At 52.1% G+C, this 13012-nt stretch overlaps 1 protein-coding gene across 2 annotated transcripts in view; it reads left to right on the top strand.

Annotated features, from left to right (window-relative positions):
- The window catches only part of SRGAP3 (SLIT-ROBO Rho GTPase activating protein 3), a 73604-nt gene that overhangs the window by 23359 nt on the left and 37233 nt on the right, over window positions 1–13012 (top strand). For both annotated transcript variants that reach the window (XM_021542571.3, XM_021542572.3), the window contains exons 2-3: window positions 8330–8522; window positions 11275–11437. In XM_021542571.3, coding sequence (XP_021398246.1) covers window positions 8330–8522; window positions 11275–11437 — 356 coding nt within the window. The remainder of the gene's footprint in view (window positions 1–8329; window positions 8523–11274; window positions 11438–13012) is intronic.

Genomic DNA, 13012 nt, shown 5'->3' on the forward strand with positions numbered 1-13012 from the left:
GCTATTTCTGTATTTTCTTTGGTGTTGTTTATCTATAACCATCTGGTTCTGCACCCACTAATAAATGGGATGCTGGGAAAGATGGTGAGAGCAGACAATATGCTTTATGCTGATTTACCCTTCTTTAGAAGGCAGGAGCACAATCACTTTGTACTGAAGAAATGAAGCAAGCGAGGGCGATAATCTCTGCTTTGTGGGTGGCAGCTGCACAACCCAGTGATCCCAATGTAGAACATATTATTAGCCTCAAGCTAAGCTGTCTGCAGTCTGGAACTTGCTCCAGGTCTATAGTAAATGAAGAATTCATGAGGAGGTTGTGACGTATCGGGCTGGATCCTGTCTGGAATGGAAAGCCCTTTGGAGACAGTCTCCCCACAGCTGCTGGATTCTCCATTGCATGTCTGTTACCTTCTGAATATCCATGTGGTCCCTCTGCACTGCAGTAGTGAGGTTCTGCAGGTCTTTCTGCACCCTGAAACACCCCAAGACTGCTGGTGCTGCCTGGGGCTGCATCTGCAGCCCTTGGGGAGGGCTGTGCGGGTCCTTGGGAAGGTGAAATTCCCTATGTTTATGCTTCCTGTCTGCAAGGTCCAGGCTGGCTGCATCTGGTGACGGATGATGTACTTCCACTGGTCACGGCACAGCTTTCCCCTGCTATTCAAATACTGTGCTTTCTCTGGAAAGGAGTGAGGAGCAGTGTCAGCCTTGGCCTGACATTTTGCTGCTCTCTGAGGCAGAGGCTCTGAAGGAAGCAGCCCTGTGGGTTTCCTGGCAGCCGCTGAGGCTTTCCTGGTCAGGGCTGGTGAAGGCAGTGAGCAGAGCATCTGCACTTGCCTTTGGCCGGGTCCTTCGTGCTGAAATTGAAAAAGCACGGTGGAGATAGTTAGCCAAGAGGAAGAACAGCATTTCTGGGTGATGAGGACATGCTCCAAGGGAAGCATGGTCAGGCTCCAGGAATGCTCAGGGGGTTTTGGTCAGGGGCACAGCGTGAAGCTGGCCGTGCCAGGTGCAGGCCTCGGGGAGCCGGTTGCCTGGGATATTCTTAGGAACATTAAATCAAACAAATAAAAAAAATTGGGCAAGTGCTACTGTTGGACTTGCCGATTCCTACAGGTTCCTCAGTTTGAGTCCACTGCTTTGGAATTTGTTTTTCTTGTAGTTTTCTGTGTCCATTCAGACTGGGAGCAGTTTGGCTTTGAAAGGAAGTTCAGGCCCATCTCCACTGCAGAAAAGCACAGTGGGAAACAGCAATGGCAGCGATGCCCAAGGAAAGACTTGTTTTATCCTATCTGTAAAATTGGGTTGTAATCCATCCCTCTTTCTTGAAGATGTTGAGGATTATAGGATGCTTTGAGATGTGAGATGAAAAGTTCTTAAGAGGAATTATCCTATATTTTTAATGCATATGAAGTATTACTCTGGAAAAGAATTGGTTCAGTGGGTCCATGAATACACAGATTTTTCAGGCCAGAAGGCACTGCTGGGTAATCTGATCTGACTTGAGTGTATAATATTTGATCCTGTTAGGGCTGTACAGAAGTTGGGGAGCTTGCACAGATACAAGGGGCTGGCTCTAGGAACTGTCTGCAAAGCTCGCTCTCTTAATGATCTGTGAAATCTTTCCATGCCTGGATTAAGGAATGTGAGGTGCTGAAGTGAACCGTTTAATGATCTTCTCCTTTATTCCGTCTCAGTGGCTCAGGGCAGGATTCGCATTCTTGTTCAGCTCTTTCTTTTCCAGTTTGAATGCATTCTCCTTTGCATCTGAATAGCCGCAAGCTCGGTTACACCACGTCAGGCTCTCGGCTCTCGCCGGCGATCCGGAGCCTCCCGTGCGGACCCCAGCGGGGTCTGGAGCTGCGGCCGCTGCGCAGGGGGCAGTCCGAAGGGCTGTTTTCTCTGGGCAAAAAGACACCATCTGCTTTTGTGGAGCTTCCTTTGCTCGTCTTAAATCGTGAGCAAATACAAGGGATCTGTTTGGTTCTTTCTTTCTAATGCTTTTTTGCATCCCTTGTATTCCTAACAGGCAAAACCAGAGGAGGCACAAACCCAGCAAGGGCAGCTGCTCCACCTTCCCACTCCGGTTCCTTGGGAAGGGGACAGAGCTCCCGTGGGCAGAAATGCTGGCTGTGGGGCACGAGGGCTTCCCCAAAAGACACAGGCAGCAAGCAGGGGAGTGCCAGGAATCTTGGAATGGCTTCTTTAATGTAACACCAAAAACCCCAAAGCAAACAAACAAACCGAAATTCAAGCCCCAGACAACAAAACTAACCCAAACATCCTCCGAGTCTTTTTTAATGAGCATTTCTGGGCTCTCACTCCACCTTCAGTCCTGTAAATTCTCCTTCCCATTGATCAGCACGATCAGTGCAGGGCCACATAGCCAGGCAACCGGATGTGGGGACAGTAAATGAGATTTACTCCCTGGGTGCTGCTCGCAGTCAGACAAAAGTGGCAGCAGATGTGACCAGTTCAGGCCGTGAATTACAAGTGGACAAGTCTCTGTTCCCAAGGAAACGTGGAGGTGCTGGGGCTGAGGGAAAAGGAGCAGGAGATGCTGCAGGCCAGGCCAGCGGCGTTGCCCACGCCAGCCCTCGGGCTGGGGCTGGGTCGGGGTCCCTGTGCAGGGTCCCTGTGCCATGGCCCGGCCAGGCCAGGCTGGGCACAGGGCTCCTGCTGACCCGAGTGCAGCAGGCAAGGATTGAGTGCAGCAGAGGGCTGGAGAGGCTCTGGAGCTGTCGGTGCTGGAGGATGTGGTGTGGAGTGGTGCCAGCCTGTGCCCACCGTGGTCCTGTGCCTGGCACCTCTGGCAGGGGCCATGGGGAGGTCCAGGTGGGGCACTGCCAGCGGGGCCCGCAGTGCTGCTGGCTGTGCTCTGTGCCAGGCAGGAGAAAACATGAAAAGATGCACTTCTGATGCCTAAATTTAGCCCCCAAAGCTTGTGTGGTCCCAGCGGTGACGCCTGTGGTAAACCACAACTCCGAAGTGAGGATCAGCCCCATTTCCAGCGTCTGACAGGGACGTGGGTCAATACCTGCTGCCAGGCTCCAGCTCTGCTTGTGCCTCTTCACAGAGAGAGGCAGGCACAAGAACTACTTGTGTGTGGGTCAGTCTGGCTCATTTCTGTGACTGGTGCAGAGTGAACAAACCAGCTCCCTTGCCAAGTGAGGATTTCTTCTGCAAGCAGGTTTGCTTTCTCCTTAGTGTCAGAGAGGAAGGACAATGGCATCCCTGGGCAACATTGTCCAGGAGATGAGAGAGAACTTGGAGAGCAGCTGCCCAGCTGTTCCCAGAGCCAGGAAAGTGGGGTTGGCATTGGTGCCTGATCTGGGTGCCCTCTGGCCAGCTCTCCCCATCTGGCACACATGATGTGTGGTCTGAAGTGCAGTTCCTGTTCTTAAATTGGACATAATTGCAACGCACCATTATATCTGTTCTCACTCTTTATCTTGGGAAGTTTGGCTGAGGCTCAGCTGGAGGTAACAGTAACCACTGTTTGGATTCCTTTGGTTGGTTTTTGGATCCTTGTGTCCCAGGAGCAGGGGCTGTTGTGCAGGCAGTGCTGCTTGGGAAGGGAGCTGGGTGCCCTGCTTCACCCAAAACACTTGTTCCCTGCTGCCTCCTCACGAGCCAGGCTGGCTGCTTTCAGGTCTGCATTCAGAGACAGTTTTTGAGGGAAAGCTGCTGTCAGTAGTTCCTGTGGATTTAGAGTATTAAAGTATTTGAAAAATGCCACCGCCTTGGCAGCAGGAGTGGCCACCATCGTGTGCAAGGATAGGAGAGGGAAGGGGACCGTGTGAGGAACAGCATGTGGGATCTGCTGCTGCTGTGCCTGTCCGTGGCAGAGCTTTGCCACCTTGTTCTTGTGCTTGCTTAGCTTATTACTAATCATTTCAAGGCTGATATCAGCATGATATTTGTTCTTGGACATTGAGGGGCTGCTGTCATCTTCCTTTGCCCTTTGCATTAAGTGAGGGGCTGCTCCAGGGCAGGGGTTTCCCAGGAGAGAAGTCACTGGGTTCAAGATACGTTATCTTACACTTTCACTTACCTTCTGAGTGATTGCAGTTGTTGCCTCACAGCCCAGCAAGTTGCAGTGTGGGGGCTTGATGTGAGTACAAGGGAAAACTGGGGCAAAAATCTGAAAAGTCCCAGTGCCACAGGAGTTGTTTTCATACTGGAGAGAAGTGTTTTCCTTTCTCTCTCTTTTTTTTTTTTTTTTTTTTGTGTTTAAACCAGGAACACTCATTTCAGATAAAAGACTTGTCCTGTGCTTTGTTTTACCAGGATCTGTATCTCTTGTCTTTGTCTAGGCAGTGGTGTTAGGAATCGAAGGGAAGGAAGGAGAGGGGAGGCTTGGGCAGCTTTGGGTGTTTGCTTTCACTGCAGGTCCCCTCTGGGGAGGCTTGGGCAGCTTTGGGTGTTTGCTTTCACTGCAGGTCCCCTCTGGGGAGGCTTGGGCAGCTTTGGGTGTTTGCTTTCACTGCAGGTTCCCTCTGGGGAGGCTTGGGCAGCTCTGGCGGTTTGCTTTCACTGCAGGTTCCCTCTGGGGAGGCTTGGGCAGCTCTGGCTGTTTGCTTTCACTGCGGGTCCCTCTGGCAGCTCCAGGGGCACAGTGATGGAGGCACCCCTGGCGTTTCTGTCTGCGGATGCTCCGGGCTGTGGGCCTGCAGCTCCTTGGCTGTTCAGGCTTAGTGCTGTCACTGCTGGGACCCGAGAAAGCCTCTCCTGGCTGCAGCCCTCGCAGGAAGGTGGATGTCCTCTGGCAGCCCCTCCCTTGCATCCAGCCCTGTGTCAGGAAAGCAGTGCCAGAGGCGCCGGCAGCGGGAGCGTCCCACGGACACGCGTGGGCTCCCAGAGCTGCCCTGCCCGCATGCCCTGCCTGGGAGCGAGCCTGGCTCCTGGCACCTCACAGAGCCCGGCCGCTCCTGGGGCTGTGCTGGCATCACCTGCCCGCAGCTGGGCTTCTCCAGCCGGAACAGCTGCCTGGTGTTCCGTGATGGATCTGGGCTCCAGCTGCATTAGCTCTGTGTGTGTGAGAGCAGTCCCTGGGGAAACGGTGCGTGCTGGTCAAATGTGGGATGACAGAGCTCTGGAAAATACATCCGAGGTATTTCTGTTGTGAAGAGGGCTGAAGCGGGCATAAAAACAATTGAGAGTCAAATGGCCTTGTTAGTGTATTCTGTATTTGCGTAAGAATTGGATCCTCCCTGAGTCCAGCTTGCTGTGCTATATTTGCAATGGACTATTGGGTCTCATCCCAGTTGTGAGAAAATAATGGCTTTTGTTGCCAAGCATATTTTCTCACTTGTCACAAATCAGTGGGGTGAAGCATATGCTAGAGGAGCGGTGTGCCAGGCTGCCCGGCTGGAGGATCCCTGGCAGCGCTGTTGTCCGGGTGGACAGTTCAGGTAGTTCAGCAGCCCCGGCCCAGCCGGGCTGGGTGGCTGTGGTGGGGCTGTGTGCTGGCACTTGGCAGCAGGGCTTTGTCTGCTCCCCGCGGCACGAGGGCTCCGCAGCTCTGTCCCAGCGTTGCTGGAGAAACCTCTGCTTTTGTCTGTCCCTGTCTGAGCAGCCGGAGCGGGCTCTGGCCTGGTGGTACTGTGCCAAAACCCACACCTCCTGCAGGAGGAGGAGCAGGGTGCTCTGCTCTGCAGCTGCTGGGCAGGCTGTGCTGGCTGAGCACTCCTGGCTCCCATGGCCTCTCCTGTTCACTGCAGGCTCTAGCCTCTGCAAGTCTGAACTGCCCAGGATTTTCCGCTGCCTGTTTGGCACCAGTGTTGGCCCGTGTAGAGTTGGGTTTATTTAATAACCCATCCCGAACTTCCCACGTGTTGCCTGTCCATGAACTCTGCAGGATATCCATCCTGCTGTCCTTCGGCTGGGGGTGGCTCCCGTGGTGGCTCATGCCAGGTGAGGAGCCAAAGGAAAAGTTTTGGAGTTCGGTGATGAAGAGAAGATTATCTACCATGGAAAGCATAATTGGCAGTTGGTTGAAGGTTGGAATTCCAGGCCTGTGAATCCCCCCACAGCGGACAGGATGGATGTAGCATGGCTGCAAGCAGTGCAGGAGCTGTCAGAGCTGTCCTGGGAGTGCTGACTCCCAGGGACCCTTGGAGTACTGAGCCATGTCCTTCTCTCTGCTGCCCCGTCTGTCTTTGCACTGGTGATGCCAGCAGCTTTGCATTCTGTTTTCTACACAAACCCTTCCCATTTAGCATGCAGCAGCAGTCCCTGGGTCAGTGCCCGTCCCCACTGTTGGTGTGATGGCTTGTCACTGTGTGGCTTTAGGGTCATGGCTGGCAGCTCCCTGTGCCCACAGAGCCTGTCCTTTGCCTCTAGTGCTGGGCTGGCACTGCCCTGGCTGAACTCCTGCAAGGAAACGTAGAAGTGTCAAATCAACATGTTACAGGCATGGGAAAAACAAAGAAATTCTGTTGATAAAGGTCAAAGTGTGCCAGGGACAGAGAAAGCTGTGCTCTAGCAAACTGGGAACAGAGAGAATAAAGACTGAGGTACTGATACCAGTTGTTGTGAAATTGTGTTTGTAATTTAGCATCCTTTCCTGCATTCTTTTAGCAGAGAATTTAACTTTTAAAGGTATCTCTAGCATTCTCATTGGAGTGGGACTCCTTCATTTTGGGGTTTCTGCAGCTTGTTGTGAGTGATGTCTGTATGTCTGTGTGCAGCAGATGCCCAGAGTCCCAGAGAAACCCCTGTACCCCAGTCTGGGCAGAGGCAGCAGCTGTGCTGAGCACCCCTGCTCTGCCTCACCATCCTCCTCTGCCAGAGGCCTTGGCTTCTCACCAGTGTCAGCTGAGCAAAGTGAGAAAAACAGACCTACTTACAAACCTTAGGGAAAGGCCAAGGACATCTTGTGTGTTATAGATTGCTTATACAGCTATTAGGAGCATCAAAGAGGCCATTTCTGTAGGTGAACTAAATTGGGCACAAGTGCTGTGGCTGGTGTGGGCACTGGCATGAGGGGAGGAAAGTGACGGGTCTCGAGGTGAGCAGATGCAGGAGCTGCCTCACCTCAGCCGTGCCCACCTGCCCCATGCCAGGGCAGTGTGATGGTGGGCAGCTGGGGGCTGCTGTCCCCTGCCCGAGGGCTCTGGGAGCAGGGAGCAGCACATGGACCTGCTCCATCAGCCGACCCCTGCCATTCCAGCTCCTCTGAGCCTGCAGCTGCCCCCGCAGCCCAATTGTTCTCATTTGAATGCATTTTCCTATGGTCTCGTCTCATTTTCCCTCTCCCCTCAGTTCTGCACTCCTGCCGGGCTCTGTCCCTCTGGGCAGAGCTCAGCTGCAGCTCCAGGAAGAGCGAGCAGTCCCTGCACAGCCCAGGTGCACTTCACCGAGCTGCAGAAGCCCTGCCTGGGGCTGGCAAGAGTTGGGGAGGTGTATTTCCACCACATCCTGGGCCACAGGTCTGTGCTGCTTCTCCTGCAGACAGGCAAGGGGTCTGGCTGTGCCGGTGAGCAGCGCTGCCTTCCCCACTGCCTGCCTGTCGATCAGAATCCCCTGTGTGGGGCATTTGCAGCCCAGGTGGTGGTTCTGGCAGTGCCAGGGCAGGGCCAGCACTGGAGAGCAGCTCTCTCTGCTGTTCCTGCAGCGCCTGTTCCCTGCAGGACACTGCAGGACACACAGTGAGCCCATCCCCACGCTCCACATGCACCTCCAGGCACTGCTGAGCCCACCTTCGGGAGGGTCACAGGGGGCTGCAGTGTGTCTGTCCTGCTGTCTGAACGTCCTCAGGGAAAGAAAATAAACATGGAGCAGGTGAAACCTTTCGTGGTTTTGAGCTGGGATTTTGGAGGGTGTGAAAGGCTTTTTAAGCCTTTGAGCCAAAACTGGGTTGGATTTGTTGTTAAACCTGGCAGTGCAGGGGGATGGGCTGAGAGAAGGGTGCATGGCAGTGCCATCTTCCTTAAGGTCAGTGCTGGCCATCTTGAAGGTATTCACACGGACATTTATCAATAAATAAAATGTTAGTTTATATGAGAACACTGTGTGAGTTCATGTAGTACCAGATAGATAGAAGTATGGTTTCAAAAGGCAGTTGAAAACTCTGAGGTTGGTCTCAGTGTTGCAAGACCATTTGTTTTGACACAGAATAAGGTTTAATGGGAGGCTGGTAGGTGGCTCTGTTCTGCTGTCTGTCAGGAAGCAGATCCTTTGGCCTTACTGAGCCCTGAATTCACCCCAGGGCTTGGAGGGAGCTCCAGCAGAGCTGTGCTGTTTGCTCTGGGGCGAGGGAGGAGAACCTTCCTGGGCAGTGTCTGTAGCTGATGTCCTCTGTTCTTCCTGCTGTCCTGTGTGTCTGCAGAAATCCGAACGCAGCTGGTGGAGCAGTTCAAATGCCTGGAGCAGCAGTCGGAGTCGCGCCTGCAGCTGCTGCAGGACCTGCAGGAGTTCTTCCGCAGGAAGGCCGAGATCGAGCTGGAGTACTCGCGCAGCCTGGAGAAGCTGGCTGAGCGCTTCTCCTCCAAGATCCGCAGCTCCAGAGAGCACCAGTTCAAGTAAGTGGGTGTTCCCAGGGGCAGAGTGGTGCAAAAGGATGGGCAGAGGCTGCTGTGAGCACTGGAGGCTGGTCCTAAAGCAGAGTAGAGTCCATCAGGTCAGCGGTGAGCTCGTCTGTCTCATCCCTGTGCGGGGCACACGAGGAACTGGACCTGTGTCTTTCCAGGACTTCCACCACAGCATCACTGACCTGTGCTGAGTGAGTTACATTTACTGAGCACTTCTTGAGCAATACAATAAAAACAGGAATTGGGGACTAGGAAGGAGTCAAACCCCTTGGTTGTTTGAAGGGTCTTGAATTCAGCTACTGATTGCATTGTGCAAATAGTGGTGGGCCTGATCTATAGCCCTGGTTTTTGTGTGTAGCCCAGTCATCAGCTGTCGAGGTGCTGTGTACTTCCTGCAGGCTCACTGGCAGGCTCAGAGTTGGAAACAGTTTCTGGAAATGGAGTTTACTGCACTTTACTTGCAATAAAATATGTGCTTTTTCTGTGCTTAGCTGTATGGTGTTGGAGGGAGGCAGATCCTTAGTGGAAATATTGTGAAACAAAGATTTGAAGTAGGAAATGTGAACTGAGTCCTGGGATTGTGTGAGAATCAAACCAGTGATGCAATTGTGAAATCCATGAATATGTAAATATGTGTTTTCAAAAGCATCTTCTTTTCAGTTTAACCACACTTGTGAGCTCTAAACCCAAAAACAACTGGAAGAAATAGAAGCAAAACAACCTTGACTCAGAATTTAATTTAGGAGGTGACTGCTGTGTGGTGAGAGTGCTGGCTTGTGCCATCCTGCTGGCACAAGGCCCCATGGAGGCCACTGGCCATTGGAGCGGGGGCTGGTCCCTGCTCCCCGAGTGTGCCAGGCCAGAGGAGTCTGGCTGGGCTCTGCAGGGCCACGCCTGGTGCTCGTGCTGGGGTGGGCAGCTGCTGTGGGTTGTTGTGTCCCCGGCCACAGCCGGCTCTCCTGGCGGTGGCGGGGCCATGGGCAGCATGAGTGGTGCAGGGGCTGTGCCCTGTGCCTGGCAGGATGTGTGCCCTGGCCCTGGAAGGGGCTGTGCCCAGCAGGATGTGTGCCCTGTGCCCAGCAGGATGTGTGCCCCGGCCCTGGCAGGGATTGTGCCCAGCAGGATGTGTGCCTCATGCTCAGCAGGAGCTGTGCCTGGCAGGATGTGTGTCCTGTGCCCAGCACAATCCATGCCCAGGGACCATGTGGCAGCACCAGCAGCATGGAGCCAGGTGCTGGTCCTGGCTGCTCTCCTTGCAGCACCTGAGCCCGAGCTCGGCACCTTTGCCTCCCTGGGCCACAGTATTTTTGCCTGTCTCTTCTGCCAGCGGTCTCTGAAAGTCTCTCAGCTGGAATTGTGCCTTCCAGATAAAACTCACATCCTTCTGTTCAGTGGCCAAAACTGCAGCTGCTGTTGAGTGCCTTTCACAGAGAGCCTGGGCTTTGCCTTCTTGCTGCCCTTCTCCTTGCCAGCCCCAGGCTCTTCACAGTCTGTTTCTTCCTCTAACCCCTGGTGATTTTTTTTCCTGTTTCAGCTGCAAAACCAGTGATTTTTGCTGTTAAATTACTAAATCCTATTTATTCCATATTACTAAATCCCATTTAATCTGTTTACTCGGTCTCTCTGGTGTGAGGCTTTACTGCTGTCTTATGCCAAGCTCTGCTGATGATGAGTTGCTATTCAGATCCTCTCAGTCCTTTTGGCCTCTGGCTGTTGGGGTTGGTTGTGTGGTGCTGGGTGCTGTACTGTGCACCAAGGAATTGAAGGAATTGGCCAGTAAGGAGCTCTGGTTCAGAGATGGAGCCCACAGAGGTTCTGGGGATGTCTGGCCTCACCCATTAGCTCAGAGCAGTATTAGGACTTTGCACTGCTTAAAATTCTAGAAGCTGCTGCTGTGCAGTGTCCACAGGTGACGAGTGGTTCTCCACTGTTCTAAAGGACCTGGGCACAAGTGCTGGTGTTGGTGGTGTTAATCAGGTCAGCTTGATTTCACTTGTCTCTTGCTGAGTCCTCACTATCCATTCCATGTCCAGAGACTCCCTTAATTCATTTTTATCCTCCAGACTGCTCTGTACCTGCCCTTACCAGGCTCATCTGCACCACTTCCCCAGCTGCTCATGTGTGTCATTATTCTGATGAGGCTGTGACACTCTCAAGAGTCATGGTGCCTTCCGTGCTCCTTTGTCCTGTGTAGCTGTGTGCAGCTGTGCCCAGCCACGGGCTCATCCCGGTGTCTGCAGGCAGTTCTTCTGTCTGTGTGTGCATGCAGGGGGGTCTGCATCTCCACACTGTCCTCTGCAGCATACCTGAGTGTGTTCATGTTGTGCACAGACTCTCTTAGGTAATGTTGGATGCAGAACCCTTTCAGGAGCACTTCTTAGTGCACTAAAACCAGCACAGTGTCTTGGGTGGAGAAGGGCCCTTCTGCAGCAGAGTGACAGCCGTATTCGTGCTGCAAGTGGAAAGAATGAGCAAAACTCTCTCCCTTTCCAGAGAGGTATCTTCTGTGCCTTCTTCCAGAGCACCCAGTTTGGGAAGGGGCTGGCTGGGGCCTGGTGTGGTACAGGTGCTTGTGTGCCCCTGGACAGCAGTGCTGGTACAGGTGGAAGAAGAGATCACGCCCTGAATCCCAGTGACTGTGGGCTCAGGGGGAGAAATGCCCTGACAGCGTTCATTTGGAAATGTGTGCCTTTTTGAGGTGTTCACCTGACCTTTTTAATTTTTCTTTTCCACAATTCTCTAGGAAAGATCAGCACCTCCTGTCCCCTGTGAACTGCTGGTACCTGGTTCTGACGCAGACCCGTCGGGAGAGCCGAGACCACGCCACCCTGAATGACATCTTCATGAACAATGTCATTGTCCGGCTGTCGCAGATCAGCGAGGATGTCATCAGGCTCTTCAAAAAGGTAACCTGCACGGCCGTGCTTCATTTTAGTCAAAAACAGAGCTGTCATAAACATTGCAGAGCAAATCTTGCAAGGGACTATCACTAAAAGCCTCTCCAGGTAGTATTTATCCTAGAGTTTTAAAGAAACTGAGATCTAGACCTGTCAAGTCTAGAGTGTGAGGTGTGACCTGGTGCTCAAAGTGTCAGTGCCAGAGAAATGAGAGGTGGAAACAGGCTGACTTTTTTTCAAGACTCTTTGGAGGGCTTCAGAGCACAGGTCAGAACAGGCTTGTTGGGTGGAACCTTGCTCAGGAGCAGGATGACAGCTGTGGGCAGGTACAAGAAAGGAGTCACTGTGCTTCCTGAAGGCAGGAGTCATGCCTCAGAAATTCGGTGCAGGTATTTCCAGGAGCCAGAGATCATGTCATTAGCTAGTTGTAGGGCCTTCACTGGAAAAGGGCCTTAGCTGAAATTCTTGAAGAGCTGTTGAAAAGTAGAGAGGGGTTGTTTTCTGGATTAATGATTAGTTAAAAAGCAGGAAAAAAGGGAAGGAGGGTTCCAGTGCACTTCCTAATAAATTATTTGGAAAAAGCCTGAATAGTAAGATGACAAAATCTGCTGATGATACAGAATTATTAATGATAACCAAATTAAAAAGGAGCATCAGAGACTTCTGAGAATCACACAGCCAGGTGGGTTGAAGGTGAGGAGTGTGGTAAGAGCACAGAGTCCCAGCAGAGTGGGGGCTCTGTAGCCTTGTTTTCCTCAGGGGCAGCTGGGGACTGTAGTGAGGGAGCAGGGTGAGCCACAGGGCACCTCCTCTCCAACAGGAGAAGGCTCACAATCAGGGCTTATCTTGAAATTTCAGCCTGATTAGAGAATAAATTTAATGTGATATTTTTATGGCCAGTTTCCTCTAGTTTATAGATCTGACCTAGAAATGAAACTGCAAGGTCGGGTTTGTGTTGGCTGATTTGGTATGGGATATCATCCCTTTTCCTGTTCTCCTGCCCTCCAGAAATGGGGATACTTGGTAGATGTTGGTTAATCCAGTTTTGTCTCAAAATGTTCCTCCCATTTGCATTTTTTCTGAACTGGTTTTTGAGATTTATATTTAAACTGTGTTTCTGCTTTCCCTACCCATATCTGTGGATGCTGTGTCTCATTTGCAAACACGGGACAAATTCAGCCAGCTTGCAAACAAGGACATATATTGAGTGTTTTGAGTCTTCTCCTGTTGTATGTCAATCCTCAGCTAGGGGATGGTGAAGTATTTCATCCATTCAGCAGAATTATTTCTTTGTGTTTGGTGTTCTTCCATCTCCCCTCATTTTTGAACTTAAATTTTAACTTCTAAGGCTCAGCAGTTAAATTCAATAGAAATGTTTGCTCCTTGTTTCTCCCTGCTCCATCTCCTGCCAGGAGAGCTGGTGTGACTCTGCAGCCTGCCAGAGCCAGCACCTGCTTTGCATCCAGAGGAACCTTTGCAGCTGTGGGCATCTGTGATTTCACTGTTTGTTCCTTGGACTTACCTGTCCCTGGAAATAATGTTCAGCTAAATCAGAGAAAAGACTTATTTTGTGTCAGCATTTGC

Source organism: Lonchura striata, chromosome 12, assembly GCF_050655825.1.
Source record: "Lonchura striata isolate lonStrDom1 chromosome 12, ASM5065582v1, whole genome shotgun sequence".
NCBI lineage: Eukaryota > Metazoa > Chordata > Aves > Passeriformes > Estrildidae > Lonchura > Lonchura striata.